The 18,421-nt window shown below is 44.3% G+C and overlaps 1 protein-coding gene across 2 annotated transcripts in view; it reads left to right on the plus strand.

Annotated features, from left to right (window-relative positions):
* LOC118394070 (ATPase MORC2A) overlaps positions 1-13,201 on the plus strand; it is a 40,201-nt gene extending 27,000 nt beyond the window's left edge. For both annotated transcript variants that reach the window (XM_052461581.1, XM_052461580.1), the window contains 12 exons: positions 4,929-5,057; positions 5,171-5,276; positions 5,412-5,631; positions 5,785-6,051; positions 6,361-6,594; positions 6,907-7,050; positions 8,138-8,195; positions 8,305-8,443; positions 9,017-9,190; positions 9,305-9,398; positions 10,352-10,540; positions 10,649-13,201. In XM_052461581.1, the coding sequence (XP_052317541.1) occupies positions 4,929-5,057; positions 5,171-5,276; positions 5,412-5,631; positions 5,785-6,051; positions 6,361-6,594; positions 6,907-7,050; positions 8,138-8,195; positions 8,305-8,443; positions 9,017-9,190; positions 9,305-9,398; positions 10,352-10,540; positions 10,649-10,717 (1,823 nt within the window). In that variant the 3' untranslated portion in view covers positions 10,718-13,201. The remainder of the gene's footprint in view (positions 1-4,928; positions 5,058-5,170; positions 5,277-5,411; positions 5,632-5,784; positions 6,052-6,360; positions 6,595-6,906; positions 7,051-8,137; positions 8,196-8,304; positions 8,444-9,016; positions 9,191-9,304; positions 9,399-10,351; positions 10,541-10,648) is intronic.
* Positions 13,202-18,421: the final 5,220 nt, after the last annotated feature.

Genomic DNA, 18,421 nt, shown 5'->3' on the forward strand with positions numbered 1-18,421 from the left:
TCCCTCCCCACCCAAATGCAGAGGCCTTCGAAGCCCTTTCGATCTGTGCAGAGGTAACTACAATACAGAACCCCCTGGATTCATCTCTATTTTTAACTGAGATGTAGCCAGAACACTTCAATTGTAAATGACCTCAATAAGAAACAATATTGTTGATTTGATCACATCAGAAGATACCCTCAGAATCCACAAAATACAACAGCCACAGGACAACTTTGTTTGTAGGTCGTAAAGGGTCATTTGCCGAAACTGAAAATATATAGCCAGCTAACAACCAACTTTCTTTTCCACGTGGAAAAGATGGTGGACAGAGACATGCTAGATTTTCTACAAGGAATCTATCTCCCGAAAAAAGCTTCTCCCACATAGGTGTGATACCTACTCCCGTTGCCTGCTGCACTGCTGCTTGGATTCCACCTGGTGATCTGTTCACCGTCCGCCCTGGCCTGTCTCCTTCTGTCTGGTACAGATACCTCTGCCTCTCTTCCGAGCTTTCGTTCGCCTCCAGCACACACACACTGTTGGGGCAAGTGACAATGAACTTACAATGGCTAGCCCCAAGTTGTTATATTTTTCTCTTGTGCTTTGTTGACTAGGAACTTGCTTGTTTACCCAACTGTGGGACAGACTGTTTGTTCCCAGACTCTGACTCTCTATTGGTTACACGGACTCTTGACCTTCCATCCTATTCTAACCACCTCTTGCCAGCTTTGTATTCATGGTGGAATTGCATTACAATATGATCTTGTTGCCATCGAATGCACATTCAAATGTTATAAATCAGCACTGCAGAGCTCTCCCTGTCCTCTACTGTGCTCTGATTGTATTACCGCTGATTATATCTGGAAATGTGCATGTACACCCTGGCCCATCTACTGTTGCTAGCCCCAAATCTGATTTGTGCTCTGATATCTGCTTCACTGATTTCTGCTCTCGTAAAAGCCTGGGTTTTCTGCACGTTAACACTAGAAGCTTGTTACCAAAAATTGATCAATTGAAAGCGAGATTACTGAGATCCAAAGGTGGGGGGGGGGGTGGCAATATTTACCACGGATCACCTTCAGTGCTCTGTTATCTCCTCCAAGTCTGTCCCCAAACAATTTGATTTGCTGGTATTAAGCAGTAAACTTTCAAATAGCTCTTTGTTGACTGTTGTTGGGTGTTATCGGCCAACATCAGCACCGGCCTGTACCCTAAGCGCTCTCCTGGCCCCTTACACATAGTCTGAATTTGTCCTGCTAGGTGACAAACTGGGACATGCTTAAACCACCCTGCAAATCCTAAAGTAATGGGACTCCCTAACTCTTCCTCAGATTATTACCATATTATATTTGATTTTTTTTAAATGTATCTTATTTTACCAGGTAAGTTAACTGAGAACATGTTCTCATTAACAGCAACGACCTGGGGAATAGTTACAGGGGAGAGGGGGGTGAATGAGCCAATTGTAAACTGGGGGTTATTAGGTGATCGTGATGGTTTGAGGGCCAGATTGGGAATTTAGCCAGGACACCGGGGTTAACACCCCTACTCTTACGATAAGTGCCATGGGATCTTTAATGACCTCAGTCAGGACACCCGTTTAGCGTCCCATCCGAAAGACGGCACCCTACACTGGGCAGTGTCCCCAATCACTGCCCTGGGGCATTGGGATATTTTTTTTAGACCAGAGGAAAGAGTGCCTCCTACTCGCCCTCCAACACCACTGCCAGTAGCATCTGGTCTCCAATCCAGGGACTGACCAGGACCAACCCTGCTTAGCTTTACAAGCAAGCTAGCAGTGGTATGCAGGGTGGTATATGACTCCAAACACCCAGAAAAGGCTACTCTCCTCAATGCTATCCTTACAAATAATCCTGATGGTTATCAGTCTGGTGTTTTCTGTAATGACCTTAGTGATCACTGTTGTACAACCTGTGTTCATAAAGGCTGCTCAGTGAAACGAGCAGATTTCCTTCATGACCTGTCCTCCATAAATTGGTGTAGAATCAACTTAATACCCTCTGACGAAGTCTCTTGGACCTGCCCTTTTTTGATATTTTCAGTGGTATCGTTAACAAATACGTACTCATAAAGAAAATAAGAATTTAAAACAGGTTCGGCCCCTGATTCGACCGTGATGTGGCAGAGTTACTCCAGCTCAAGAATTACATTTGGCAAATCGCTCGGCACGTGCAAACTCATGCTGACTGGCTCTCGTTCAGGCAAATTAGAAATAAGTGCACTCCGGCTATCCGGAAGGCCAAAGTTAGTTATTTTAAGGGGCAGTTTTCTCTCTGTGGGTCTAACCCCAAGAAGTTCTGGAAAACAGTTAAAGGTCTGGAGAATAAACCCTCCTCACAGCTGCCCATGTCCTTTAAAGTTGATGATGTGGTTGTTACTGACAAGGAGCACATGGCTGAGCCCTTTAATCACCACTTTATTAAGTCAGGATTCCTATTTGACTCTTACATGCCTCCTTGCCCATTCAAGATTTCCTCTTCTCCCACCCCTTCTAATGTGACTATCCCTGACGCTCCTCCCTCTTTCTCCCCTGCCCTGCTACAAAATTTCTCCCTTCAGGCAGTCAGAGTCCGAGGTGCTAAAGGAGCTCCTTAAATTTGACCCCTAAAAAACAGCTGGGTCAGATGGTTTAGAGTAGACCCTTTTTTAAGGTTGCTGCCCCTATCTTTGCCAAGCCCATCTCTGACCCTTTTAACCTGTCTCTCCTCCGGGGGAGGTTCCTATTGCTTGGAAGGTAGCCACGGTGTGTCCTATATTTAAAGGTGGAGATCAAGCTGATCCTAACTGTTATAGGCCCATTTCTATTTTGCTCTGCTTATCAAAAGTATTCTCGGGTATGCAATCTGGTTTCTTCTCGGGTATGCAATCTGGTTTCTGCTCAGGTTATGGATGTGTCACTGCAACCTTAAAGGTCCTAAATCATGTCACAATTTCCCTTGATTCTAAGCAATGTTGTGCTGCTATTTTTATTGACTTGGCTAAAGCTTTTGATACGGTAGACCATTCAATTTTTGTGGGTCAGCTAAGGAGTATGGGTGTCTCGGAGGGCTCTTTGGCCTGGTTTGCTAACTACCTCTCTCAAAGAGTACAGTGTATAAAGTCAGAACATCTGCGGTCTCAGCCACTGCCTGTCACCAAGGGAGTACCCCAAGGCTTGATCCTAGGCCCCACATTCTGATAAATTTACATCAACAACATAGCTCAAGTAGTAGGAAGCTCTCATCTATTTATATGCAGATTATTCATTCTTATACTCAGCTGGCGCGTCCCCAGATTTTGTGTTAAACACTCTAAAACAAAGCTTTCTTACTGTCCAACAAGCTTTCTCTGCCCTTTACCTTTTTGTTTTGGAGGTGTTCAGAACAAGGTTATGTGGACTGGTAAGAAGAATGCCCCTCTCCCCACCGGTGTGATTACTACCTCCTGAGGGTTTAGAGCTTGAGGTATTCACCTCATACAAGTACTTGGGAGTATGACTAGACGGTACACTGCCTTTCTCTCAGCACATATCAAAGCTGCAGGCTAAGGTTGCATCTAGGCTTGGCTTCATCTATCGTAATTGCTCGTCTTTCACCCCAGCTGCCAAACTAACCCCGATTCAGATGACCGTCCTACCCATGCTAGATTATGTAGATGTAATTTATTGATCGGCAGGTAAGGGTGCTCTCGAGCGGCTAAATGTTCTTTACCATTCGGCCATCAGTTTTGCCACCAATGCTCCTTATAGCACACATCACTGCACTCTGTAAACTGGTCATCTCTGTATACACGTCACTTATTTATAAAAACCCTCTTAGGCCTCACTCCCCATCATCCTCCATATACAACACCTGTTCTGCCAGGCACATTCTGTTAAAGGTCCCCAAAGCACACACATCCCTGGGTCGCTCCTCTTTTCAGTTCGCAGCAGCTAGCGACTGGAAGGAGCTGCAAAAACACTTAAACTGGACCTTTTTATCTCAATCTCTTCATTCAAAGACTCAATCATGGACACTCTTACTGGCAGTTGTGGCTGCTTCGCGTGATGTATTGTTGTCTCTACCATCTTGTCCTTTGTGCTGTTGTCTGTGCCCAGTAATGTTTGTATCATGTTTTATGCTGCTGCCGCCATGTTTTGCTCCCATGCTGTTGTTGTTGTCTTAGGTCTCTTTATGTTGTGTTATGGTGTCTCTTGTCGTGATGTGTATTTTGTCCTATATTTTCATAATTTATTTTATTTTATTCCCGTCCCAGCAGGAGGCCTTTTGGTAGGCCGTCATTGTAAATAAGATGTTGTTCTTAACTGACTTACCTAGTTAAATAAAAAATATAGCTTCAGGGTTACATTAAATTAGTCATTCTAGCGTTACAGTTGACATTCTCCACTTTTTTACAGTATACAACTAACATTGTAAGCTAAAGCATTGAAAGAATATCAAAAACTTCTTAAAGGAATACAGTTAATTCCCTACCCAAGTGTATGCTACAATATACCCCTTGCCCTGTCTACCATGTCCCGCCCCTTGTCCTGTCTGCCATGTCCTGCCCCCTCGTCCTGTCTACCATGCCCCGCCCCTCGCACCGTCTGCCATGCCTGGCCCTTTCTGCCATGCCTGGCCCTGTCTGCCATGCCCCGCCCCCTCGCCCTGTCTACAATGCCCCTCGCCCTCGCTCTGTCTACCATGCCCCTCGCTCTGTCTACCATGCCCCTCCTCCTTGCGCACCCTGTCTAGGGTGCAACATGGGGGGGACAACAATGAATGAATGTAGGCAGGTTGTTTATGTTTAGTAGGCTAAAACGGTAGCAAAATAATGTAACTATTAAATCTGTGTATAGCTCTAGTTAGACACACTACTGTTAATGTGCATAGTTATACGTGGTTGTATAGCTACTACAACAGCCTTAGTCCATATGTCTAGCATGTTTCTGCTTTTCCCACTTTTAGCTCAGAAGGGCATAGTGAAGTTCTGGGATGAATTTGGGTACCTGTCGGCCAGCTGGTCCTCACTCCCCTCGGCTGAGCAGAGATACAAGAGACGCCGCGCCATGGAGATACCCCTCACCATACAGTGTGGTGAGTTGTACACATACAGAGACACTTTAAAGTGTGTCAAGTCACACACACAAATAAATAAATTAATAAATAGACAAGCTCAGAGTTGTCTTTCAATCCCTCTCTCTCTGTAGATAAATGTCTGAAGTGGAGGACTCTGCCATTCCAGATGGATGCGGTGGATAAACGTTACCCGGACAGCTGGGTGTGTCTGATGAACCCTGACAGCACTCAGGACAGGTAAACACACACACACACACACACACACACACACACACACACACACACACACACACACACACACACACACACACACACACACACACCTGCAGGAACACCACATACAGTATATCTCAAATGTTGTGTGTGTTGTAGGTGTGATGCAGCGGAGCAGAAACAGAACCTTCCATGTGGAGTTCTGAAGAAGGACAGACAGACAGCAGAGGACAAACAGAAAGAACTGACAGAGAAGATCAGACAGCAGCAGGAGAAACTAGAGGCTCTGCAGAAAACCAGCACCATCAAATCAGCAGCAGATGTGAAGAAGTTGCCTCTGGACGTCAGCATGAGACCCATGAATGACAGTTCTTCCCAGGTACACGCACACACAGTCACAAATACTCCCCATCTACAGGTAAACATACACTACATGTATACAGACATACTTACCCTCTACTGGTTTTACACAATAACACATACTGTCTCCTGATATCTGAATATAATGTTTCATGGTCTCTCTGTCTCCTAGGCAACCAGGTCTTCAGAGCGTGTTTCACGTCCTCGCTCCCCCCCTCTCCCCGCCCTCCTCAAGAACGCCCCCAGCCAGCCGCCAGCCCCCAACCGCAAACTCACCAATTCCCCTCGACCGACCACCCGGCCTGCTGCCCCAGCCTCCAGAATCGACCAATCTAGAGCCAGAGCTGCAGCGAAGCCATCACCCCCTCCAGCTAAGCCCTCCCCCAAAGCCCCAGCCAAAATCCCCACCAAACCCACCCCTCCAAGCCGCAGCTCACGGGTGAGTATGTTTGTGTGTTGTCCTTTATCAAATATATTACGGTTATGTTAAAAGGATAGTGTGAGACTTTGGCAATTAAGCCATTTATCTACTTACCCAGAGTCTGATGTAGACTTTGTCATTGCACTATTGAAAACAGATTTTTAGATTTTTAGAAATGTTTGTAAATGTTAGCATTTGCTCGCAAAACTACCTCTAACTTCCTTCATACTGGATGCAGAGACATAAAAATGCTATCCATGAGTTAATTGCCAAATCGCAAAATAATTTTAGGGTCCAGTATCAGTAATATCTATGGTGTTTCTACAGATTCAAGCCAAATCGTCCACTGCCAAAGCAACCACACCTGCTAGCAGCCAGCGCAAGAGAGTGATGGAGCAGGAGGAGGAGAGTGAGGAGGAGGAGGAGGAAGAAGAAGAAGAAGAAGAGGACAGCGAGGAGGAGAAGGAGCCTCAGCCCAAGAAATCCAAGATGGCAGCTGCAGTGGGGAATCGTGGGAAAAATGTTGAGAAAGCTCCACTCAAGCGGGGAAAAGTGACAGAGGTACACTCTCACATATACATTTTCACTGCTCAGACTATCAATCTGTCAATCTATAGAATATATGTATACAATGTATCAGACAGACACAGGAAAGCACTGCATGTGTAAGAGGAGAGGGAACGGAAAGATAAAGGGGAAGGGATGTTTGGAAGAAGAGGACAGATGGATGTTTCCTGAAGACGAGTGAGGACAGAGAGGTGATGTTAGGTACGGAGAGGGGGAAAGCTCTTTTGGAGGAAGAACAAAGAGTTTACCCATAGGTCAGAGGTTGACCCATAGTTCAGAGGTCATGTGATGTCATCGACCCCACAGGTCCCCACCCCCCCACTCAGCACCAAACCCCCACCGCCTGAGAAGAGGAGTGCTACCATACCAACACGGCTGCCCCCTGCAACACCACCACCAGCCAAACCCATCCCCGCCCCGCCTAAGCCCTCGGGTGGGGCTAGAGCCAAGGTACCCACCAGCCACGGCGCAAGAGGCTACACCTTCTCCACTCATAATGTTATCTGTCCTATCCCTCTCTCCTAACTCTAATCATAATAGAATAGATTATCCCCTTCTCTCTACTCTGAATGGAATGGGTCCTGTCTGTCTCCTTACTCTACTCTTAAGGGTGTTTTCGCATATAGTCCTCTTTAAAATAACTGATCTCAGTCTTTGTTAAAGTGAACTTTGGGGTTAAGAAACAAAAAAAACTCTTATCTTGCCTTTGAATGAGGACTCAACTCTTTTGCCACTTCACTTATTTTTCCTCTCTACATTCACATTGCTGTGATTAGAAAGGAACCAAGATCTTTTTCCAACATTCACTCAATGCACTGTGAGTTTTTTACGAAGTGCAGGACAAGCCATTCCATCAGAATGTGTTATATTACAGCTAGATATATCTATTTAAATTTTGGAAGCTAATAGATTGCATTTAGTTAAGAGACGTCATTGTAATCTGAAGATATTATTAACATTGATGTATTATTATTAACAGAATAAATGGCGGAAGAATAACTGCAGATTAAATCATGCTAATGTAGGCTACTGCCCCTTTAAGAGCTAGAATTGATTTTGCACCCCAAATTGGGATTCTCACCAAATATTGTCACTATTCAAATCCCAGAATCGAATATACAGTTTTCGAAGCTCTCAACCTATAGATCACATATTGCAAGCCAAATAATCTGAACTAATATTTTGGAGTTTGTGTGCATCAATGGCAATCTCTAATCAATATCCAAAAATTGCATGTTTTTTCAATGTATCTGCACATCTCTCTGTTGTGGCACCAATGTGAGGGTTTATGGCAGGGGAAACTGTTGCAGTAGTCTAGTGTGTGGTGTGGGAATACTGACAAGCAAACCTGGGAACCTTTGTGTTGGGTCCTATCTGTCTCTTAACTATTCTATATATAGTTGCTTATATTCTGCTCTCCTGCTTCTTCTTTCTCTCCTGCTCTCTTTTCTCAATAACACACCACTCTTGTATTTCTTCACACACACTTACTACTAGACAATTTGATCAGTGTGTTTTCTGTGTGTAATGTTTTTAGGTGACAGGCAGCGCAGAGGACGAGCACCCAGAGAATGAACCGAAGAATGCTCAGAAAGGTGATTTTTATTACGTTCTTGATGATAGTTGATTTGCTGAGAAGATTTTCTATCAGCAATGACATAGACAGGACAAAGCTTCACAATTCCTCTGTGTTGTCTCCTGTAGATAAGGGTATGTTGGTGGAGGTACGTGTGAATAAGGAATGGTTCACAGGCAAAGTGGTTGCTGTGGAAACCAGCAAGCAGAGCGTTCGCTGGAAGGTGAAGTTTGACTACGTCCCCAGATCCACCCCCAAGGACCGATGGTAGGCTCACCAACTCAGTCTTTGTGCTTTGTTGTCTTACGTTTATGTGTGTGTTGTACTGGGGCTGGGAATTGCTATGGACCTCCCAATACGATATTATCACAATACTTAGGTGCCGATACAATATGTATTGCGATTCTCACGGTTTAATATGTATTGTGATTTAATACTGCAATTTTATTACATTGCGAACTATGTCTGCTGCAGAGAGACAAGAGGGGCATGAGAAAACAAGTTTTGATCAGTCAGGCAAATAAGTGCTGAACCTGTTGGCTCACTATTTTTTTTAAACATAGAGAATAAGTTATAGCTATTCTATTTATTTAAATCGGTTACTTGGAGTAAAATATCAGTATAGTATTGTCAAAAAAATGATATTGCAATATGGAACTGTACAGACCCCCCCCCCCATCAGTATGCTGTACCAGTGGCCAATGATGTGTCAGTTTCTATTTAATTTCCAACTGTTTTGATAAGTTAGTGTTCTCAGGAGTTTTGGGGTGCTGTTATTTTGGTGGTTAAGGGCAGTGAGGAGGTGAGGTTGTTGGTATAATTTATGGTTGTTGTTATTAGGGTTTTCAAAGGCAGTGAGGAGGTGAGGTTGATGCGACCCCCCTCTCCCCTCTCCCAGACCCCTGACACACAGCAAGGGGAGGGGACTGAAAAGGGGCCCGCCCCCATGGAACCTGACACCACCCAACCAGGAACCAGTCGAGAGGTGACTGACAATCTGGTCAACATGATGAGGTAACCATGACTACCCGATACTCTGTCTGTTGGTTTTTGGCCTCCAATTGCCTTTTTTTCAGAGGGAGAATGGAATGTGGATGTCACAACTCTAATTTTGTGTGTTCTCTTTAGGACGCTGCTGCGTTATTTCTTCCCTCCTGATTTCCGGATCCCGAAGGACGATGTCAACAGCATGACCGCAGAAGAGCTAGTGGCTTTCCCTATGGTGAGACTGACCTTTAATTCCTGACCTCTAACTTTAACCCATGTCTTCTAGAGACCTGCCCTGGAGTCTGCTGCAGTCATATCATTGTAAATCATACCATAGCAAAATCGTATGTATGTGTGTATACACTACCGTTCAAAAGTTTGTGGTCACTTAGAAATGTATTTTTTCTCTTTTTTAAATGCAAAAAAAATGTCAATTTAAAATAACATCAAATTGATCAGAAATGCAGTGTAGACATTGTTAATGTTGTAAATGACTATTGTAGCTGGAAACGGCTGATTTTTAATGGAATATCTACATAGGCCCATTATCAGCAACCATCACTCCTTTGTTCCAATGGCACGTTGTGTTAACTAATCCAAGTTTATCATTTTAAAAGGCTAATTGATCATTAGAAAACCCTTTTGCAAGTATGTTAGCACAGCTGAAAACTGTTGTTCTGTTTAAAGAAGCAATAAAACTTCATTTCTCAGAACAAGAATAGACATGAGTTTCAGAAGAAAGTTATTTGTTTCTGGCCATTTTGAGCCTGTAATTGAACCCACAAATGCTGATGTTCCAGATACTCAACCAGTCTACAGAAGGACATTTTTATTGCTTCTTTAATCAGAACAACAGTTTTCAGCTGCGCTAACATAATTGCAAAAGGGTTTTCTAATGATCAATTAGCCTTTTAAAATGATAAACTTGGATTAGCTAACACAGCGTGCCATTGGAACACAGGAGTGATGGTTGCTGATAATGGGCCATAAACAACCTGCCGTTTCCAGCTACAATAGGCATTTACAACATTAACAATGTCTACACTGCATTTCTAATCAATTTTATGTTATTTCAATGGACTGTCTTTTTGCATTTAACAAACAAAAAAAAACACTTCTAAGTGACCCCAAACTTTTGACCGGTAGTGTATATATCTATATGATCTATATCTATGCATGTGTCTGCAGAAGGAGTACTTCCAGCAGTATGAGCTGGGTCTCCAGTCTCTGTGTAACTCATACCAGAGCAGAGCTGACGCCAGAGCCAAAGCTGTGGAGGAGAAGAGTACCAGCGCTGAGACCAAACTCAGGGAGGCAGACGAGAAGCTACAGAAACTACGAACCAACATCGTACAACTGCTGCAGAAAGTACAGGAGGTAAGACGCACCAAAATCGAAGCTTAGCTACGGAGAAGACACGATAACCCACATGCACTCACACACACAGACAAACTGAAAAGGAATGTCGCTCCTTTCCTCCTGCAGGACATTGACATAAACACCGATGACGAACTGGATGCCTACATAGAAGACCTGCTGACCAAGGGGGACTAGTGAGGAGACAGGCTCTCGGAACCCTGTCTTGCTCTCAGAACATTTGTCCGTCTGTACTTCCCAAAGTACTGTAGCTCTGTAGCTCCTCTACAGACGCCCTTTACCCATAACCCTCCCTCGTGCCCGCCCCGCTCTGCAGATGGAGAGGAGAGAGGCAGCTGCTGCCTGACCTACTGCTGTTGCCGTTTGGTCCCCAAGTTTGTTTTTATAAAACTGCAGTATGGTTTTCTGTTTCTCTGTCTGTTCTTGTTTATTTAACATTAGCATGCTCTGGTTTTGGATGGTCCATTCTGAGAATAGCACGTAACGGACATCTCTTTTTAGTCCTTTTATATCAACAATCTATTATGTTATTTACAAGCTCTGTTAAGATACTGTAGGTTACACCAACCAGTCCTGATTGACTGCCGAACTGAACTCTTCTCAATCTGTAGGTGAGGATCAGATTCTGCTCTTGTTGCTATGTTCTGATCATGTGCCGTGTACACGCATACATACATACGCACGCCAGTCCAAGTACGGCACCAAGCGTCTCCGATCAAAGTTCCTGTGATGTAGATGACGGGCGATTCTGTGATTTCAGAAGAGGGTCTGATGGTAATCTAAACTATGGAACAGGTAAGATTCATATGTATTCTCCATATTGATCTGTGATCAGGTGGAGAGAAATTACATGAATCATAAGCCCATAATAGCGTCCTGACCCATAACCCCTTTTACCACCAGTCACAGTCCGATGCAAATCCAGTCCCGTTGAGTGCCAGATTTGATGTTATAGTTGCCATCAGATGGTCAAGCCTTTTCTACCCTGTGTTAAAGCGTTATGTTTAACCCAGTGTTGAAAAAACGAATCAGTGTTGCCTAGCTGCTTTCAATCACCTCTCCCCCCAGCCTCTCTCTAGCCTCTCTCTCCCCTCTAGCCTCTCTCTCCCCTCTAGCCTCTCTCTCCCCTCTAGCCTCTCTCTCCCCCCCAGCCTCTCTCTCCCCTCTAGCCTCTCTCTCCCTCCCACCCTAGCCTTCTCTCTCTCCCACCCTAGCCTTCTCTCTCTCCCACCCTAGCCTCCTCTCTCTCTCCCACCCTCGCCTCCTCTCTCTCTCCCACCCTAGCCTCCTCTCTCTCTCCCACCCTAGCCTCCTCTCTCTCTCCCACCCTAGCCTCCTCTCTCTCTCCCACCCTAGCCTCCTCTCTCTCCCCACCCTAGCCTCCTCTCTCTCCCACCCGAGCCTTCTCTCTCTCCCACCCGAGCCTTCTCTCTCTCCCACCCGAGCCTTCTCTCTCTCACACCCTAGCCTCCTCTCTCTCACACCCTAGCCTCCCCTCTCACACCCTAGCCTCCCCTCTCTCTCACACCCTAGCCTCCCCTCTCTCTCACACCCTAGCCTCCCCTCTCTCTCACACCCTAGCCTCCCCTCTCTCTCACACCCTAGCCTCCCCTCTCTCTCACACCCTAGCCTCCCTCTCTCTCACACCCTAGCCTCCCCTCTCTCTCACACCCTAGCCTCCCCTCTCTCTCACACCCTAGCCTCCCTCTCTCTCACACCCTAGCCTCCCCTCTCTCTCACCCTAGCCCCCTCTCTCACACCCTAGCCTCCTCTCTCTCTCACACCCTAGCCTCCTCTCTCTCTCACACCCCTAGCCTCCTCTCTCTCTCACACCCTAGCCTCCTCTCTCTCTCACACCCTAGCCTCCTCTCTCTCTCACCCTAGCCTCCTCTCTCTCTCACACCCTAGCCTCCTCTCTCTCACACACCCTAGCCTCCCTCTCTCACACACCCGAGCCTCCCCTCTCTCTCACACCCGAGCCTCCCCTCTCTCTCACACCCGAGCCTCCTCTCTCTCTCACCCTAGCCTCCTCTCTCTCTCTCACCCTAGCCTCCTCTCTCTCTCTCACCCTAGCCTCCTCTCTCTCTCACACCCTAGCCTCCTCAGTGTGTTTGACCATGAATCTTGTTCTAGAGGCAGCTGTGTAGAGTGGTCACTAGCTGGCACAGCCACCAAGTCATAAAATCTGATTTTACTCCTAACCTTAAAGCCAAAAAGCACATTTGTTTTCATGAATTTTTACAATCTAGATCATTTTGACTTTGCAGCTGGCCCATCTAGCAGAAATCTTTCAGTTATGCCTCAAAGGCAAGTTTCATGACAGTAAATGTCAACATGCATCCTGTTCTGACAGTGTAGCCATGGGGTTTACCAGCCAGACTATTGAGGGTGTTTGGTCCTCCCAACGCCCTGGAGACTGAAGTACTTACTGGGTTTTATCAGTACGATTATCTCTTACGTCTCCTCAATACAACTGTGTCCCTATTGTTTCTTCTTGCCATTGTGACATGATAGTTCAATGTTTTCATTTTGGTCTCAAAGGTGATTGAGTTCCTAGTTATCTAAAGTTCTCTGTTCATATTATTCAGTGGTCATGTTTCTTCTAATGGGTATTTTTAACATGTCAAGGAAACGTTTTATTAAATGGTGTATGTTATTGTCTGGTGTGTGTACTCTCATTTTTTGTCTGTCTATATGGAGAAACAAATTGGGTTCCCAGACAACTGCACCGCTGGATTCAGAAATCATAGGCCCTGGGGCTTTTGATTTTTTTCTATTGGTTCTACAAGCATTAGTCTTTTTCAGCAGTAGGCATTTGATTTCCAAACTGCCTTTTTCCTGGCCACAATGCAACAAGCTGTAGGCTATATTTGGCAGGCATACTGCCCAGTCCACAATCATCTCCTTAGTTTTGTTGACGTTGAGTGTGAGGTTATTTTCCTGACACCACACTCCGAGGGCCCTCACCTCCTCCCTGTAGGCCGTCTCGTCGTTGTTGGTAATCAAGCCTACCACTGTTGTGTCGTCCGCAAACTTGATGATTGAGTTGGAGGCGTGCGTGGCCACGCAGTCGTGGGTGAATAGGGAGTACAGGAGAGGGCTCAGAACGCACCCTTGTGGGGCCCCAGTGTTGAGGATCAGCGGGGTGGAGATGTTGTTGCCTACCCTCACCACCTGGGGGCAGCCCGTCAGGAAGTCCAGTACCCAGTTGCACAGGGCGGGGTCGAGACCCTGGGTCTCGAGCTTGATGACGAGCTTGGAGGGTACTATGGTGTTGAATGCCGAGCTGTAGTCGATGAACAGCATTCTCACATAGGTATTCCTCTTGTCCAGATGGGTGTGTGCAGTGTGGTTGAGATTGCATCGTCTGTGGACCTATTTGGGCGGTAAGCAAATTGGAGTGGGTCTAGGGTGTCAAGTAGGGTGGAGGTGATATGGTCCTTGACTAGTCTCTCAAAGCACTTCATGATGACGGTAGTGAGTGCTACGGGGCGGTAGTCGTTGAGCTCAGTTACCTTAGCTTTCTTGGGAACAGGAACAATGGTGGCCCTCTTGAAGCATGTGGGAACAGCAGACTGGTATAGGGATTGATTGAATATGTCCGTAAACACACCGGCCAGCTGGTCTGCGCATGCTCTGAGGGCGCGGCTGGGGATGCCGTCTGGGCCTGCAGCCTTGCGAGGGTTAACACGTTTAAATGTCTTACTCACCTCGGCTGCAGTGAAGGAGAGTCCGCATGTTTTCGTTGCAGGCCGTGTCAGTGGCACTGTATTGTCCTCAAAGCGGGCAAAAAAGTTATTTAGTCTGCCTGGGAGCAAGACATCCTGGTCCGTGACTGGGCTGGTTTTCTTCTTGTAGTCCGTGATTGACTGTAGACCCTGCCACATACCTCTTGTGTCTGAGCCGTTGAATTGAGATTCTACTTTGTCTCTATACTGACGCTTAGCTTGTTTGATAGGCTTGCGGAGGGAATAGCTGCACTGTTTGTATTCGGTTATGTTACCAGTCACCTTGCCCTGATTAAAAGCAGTGGTTCGCGCTTTCAGTTTCACGCGAATGCTGCCATCAATCCACGGTTTCTGGTTAGGGAATGTTTTAATCGTTGCTATGGGAACGACATCTTCAACGCACGTTCTAATGAACTCGCACACCGAATCAGCGTATTGGTCAATGTTGTTATCTGACACAATACGAAACATATCCCAGTCCACGTGATGGAAGCAGTCTTGGAGTGTGGAGTCAGCTTGGTCGGACCAGCGTTGGACAGACCTCAGCGTGGGAGCTTCTTGTTTTAGTTTCTGTCTGTAGGCAGGGATCAACAAAATGGAGTCGTGGTCAGCTTTTCCGAAAGGAGGGCGGGGCAGGGACTTATATGCGTCGCGGAAGTTAGAGTAACAATGATCCAAGGTTTTTCCACCCCTGGTTGCGCAATCGATATGCTGATAAAATTTAGGGAGTCTTGTTTTCAGATTAGCCTTGTTAAAATCCCCAGCTACAATGAATGCAGCCTCCGGATAAATGGATTCCAGTTTGCAAAGAGTCAAATAAAGTTCGTTCAGAGCCATCGATGTGTCTGCTTGGGGGGGAATATATACGGCTGTGATTATAATCGAAGAGAATTCTCTTGGTAGATAATGCGGTCGACATTTGATTGTGAGGAATTCTAAAATCAGGTGAACAGAAGGATTTGAGTTCCTGTATGTTTCTTTCATCACACCATGTCTCGTTAGCCATAAGGCATACGCCCCCGCCCCTCTTCTTACCAGAAAGATGTTTGTTTCTGTCGGCGCGATGCGTGGAGAAACCCGCTGGCTGCACCGCCTCCGATAGCGTGTCTCCAGTGAGCCATGTTTCCGTGAAGCAAAGAACGTTACAGTCTCTGATGTCCCTCTGTTATGTGCCTTTTACTGAGAAGTAGCTTCCGTCTAGACTACCATAAAGATCTGATTGGTGGAGTGTTCCAGAGATGGTTGTCCCTCTGGAAGGTTATCCCATCTCCACAGAGGAGCTCTGTCAGAGTGACTATCGGGTTCTTTGTCACCTCCCTGACCAAGGCCCTTCTCCCCCGATTGCTCAGTTTGGCCAGATGGCCAGCTCTAGGATGAGTCTTGGTAGTTACACACTTCCATTTAAGAATGATGGAGGCCACTGTGTTCTTGGGGACCTTCAATGCAAAAAAAAGAAAAAAAGTGGTTCCCTTACACTGATCTGTGCCTCGTCACAATCCTGTCTCGGGGCTCTACAGACAATTCCTTCGACTTCATGGCTTGGTTTATGCTCTGACATGCACTGTCAGCTGTGGGAACTTTATATGATGTACACAGGTGTGTGCATTTCCAAATCATGTCCTTTCAATTGAATTTACCACAGGTAGAATCCAATCACGTTGTAGAAACATCTCAAGGATGATGAATGGAAACAAGATGCACCTGAGCTCAGTTTTGAATCTCATAGCAAAGGGTCTGAATTTATTTAAATATAAAAATGGTCATTATGGGATATTGTGTGTAGATTGATACTTTTTTGATAATCCATTTTAGAATAAGGCTGTAATGTAACAAAATGTGTGGAAAGTCAAGGGGTCTGAATACTTTCCGAATGCACTGTATGTTATGGTGTGGGGTGCATTTTCCTGGCATGTTTAGGTATACTTGTAAAATATATATAATATAAAATATAAGGTGCATTGATGCTGTGCTTGCAACTCGTCGTGGCGCAACACCCTTTTAAGACAGTTTATGTTGGTGTTGATTTAATTTTGGCAGATACCTGTATGTGCTTGTGATAACTTAATCCACAGTTATTTTTTATAAACTATTGAACATTGAGAGCGGGCTCCTGTGGTTTGGATAAATTATATATATTTTTTGCCTCCTGGGCCTGTCATGCCAAATAATGTCCCCCGGCCAAATAGTGTGCCCTTCTACGTCGTCATGGGATTCAAACTACTGGCATCCGTTGCTATATCAACGGTGTGATGCCCAAATGATTAGAATTTGAAATCATTACAGCCTAAATTACGTTATTTTCACCATCGCTATGCAAACAAGGCTTATTTCTGCTTTTGCTGTTTAAACAAGTTTTGTTTAGCTAATAAAATGAAAATGTTAATTGGGGAACTACTTTTGGATGCCTTGTTAACATTACAATTTGTTAACATTGTAAATGAGAACTTGTTCTCAACTGGCCTACCTGGTTAAATAAAGGTAAAATATATATTTTTTTAAACATGAAGTCCATGTCTTAAACATTGCTACGTTTCGGAAATACCTTGACTCAATTGACCAGTCACATTTATTTATTATACAGTTTATTGTAATTGTTTATATATATATATATATATATATATATATTACTGTTCAGAAGTTTGAGGTCACTTAAATGTCCTTGTTTTTGAAAGAAAAAATGCTTTTTTGTCCATTTATAATAACAAATTGATCAGCAATACAGTGTAGACATTGTTAGTGTTGTAAATGTCTATTGTAGCTGGAAACGGCTGAAGGGACCAAACAAGTCTTCTTATTATTGGTGTCCTTTAGTAGTGGTTTCTTTGCAGCAATTCAACCATGAAAGCCTGATTCACGCAGTCTCCTCTGAACAGTTGATGTCGAGATGTATCTGTTACTTGTATCTGTTACTTGAACTTTGTGAAGCATTTATTTGGGCTGCAACTTCTGAGTTTGGTAACTCTAATGAACTTATCCTCTGCAGCAGAGAACTCTTTCCTGTGGTGCTCCTCGTTATTTTTATTTTCCGCTTTGACCATGTCTTAAAATAATGATGGACTGTCGTTTCTCTTTGCTTATTTGAGCTGTTCTTGCCATAATATGGACTTGGTCTTTTACCAAATAGGGCTATCTTCAGTATAATGACCCTAACTTGTCACAACACAACTGAAGTTAAGAAATTCCACAAATTAACTTTTAACAAGGCACACCTGTTAATTGAAATGCATTCCAGATGACTACTTCATGAAGCTGGTTGAGAGATTGCCAAGAGTGTTGCAAAGCTGTCATCAAGGTAAAGGGTGGCTACTTTGAAGAATCACAAATAAAAAAAAATATTCCGATTTTTTTTTTTTTTTTTAACACTTTGGTTACTACATGATTCCATATGTGTTATTTCATATTTTAAAATAAAGTAAAATCCTTGAATTATTATGTGTCCAAATGTTTGATCAGTGGTGTAAAGTACTTAAGAAATAATACTTTAAAGTACTCCTTAAGTTGCTTTTTGTGGTATCTGTAATTTCCTTTCCTATTTATATTTTTGATTACTTTTACTTCACTACATTCTTTAAAAAAAATGTTATTTTTACTCCATACTTTTTTCATTTTTGTTACATTTTGACAGGAAAATGGTCCAATTCACACACTTATCAAGAGAACATCCCTGATCTGGCGGACTCACTAAACACAAATGCTTAGTTTGTAAATGATGTCTCCGTGTTGGAGTGTGCCCCTGACTATCTGCCAATAAATTGAAAAATAAAATTGTGCTGTCTGGTTTGCTTAATATAAGGAATTTTAAATGGTTTATACCTGTACTTTTACTTTTCAACTTAAGTACATTTTAGCAATTATATTAACTTTAGATACTTAAGTATATTTAAAACCAAATACGTTTAGACTTTTACTCAAGTAGTATTTTACTGGGTGACTTTTACTTTTACTTGTCATTTTCTATTAAGATATCTTTACTTTTACTCAAGTATGACAATTAAGTACTTTTTCCACTACTGCTTTTGACTGGTACTGTATATGTTTGTTTTTTTGCTGCCTCTTGGGTCACCCAGGGGCTTCAGCCCCTGTAAGCCCCTGCATTAAACCGGCCCTGTGCACCACATGCATGGTTATTCATCAAGCTACACAAAGTCTAGAA

The sequence above is a fragment of the Oncorhynchus keta genome, chromosome 14 (genome assembly GCF_023373465.1).
Source record: "Oncorhynchus keta strain PuntledgeMale-10-30-2019 chromosome 14, Oket_V2, whole genome shotgun sequence".
Taxonomy (NCBI): Eukaryota; Metazoa; Chordata; class Actinopteri; order Salmoniformes; family Salmonidae; genus Oncorhynchus; species Oncorhynchus keta.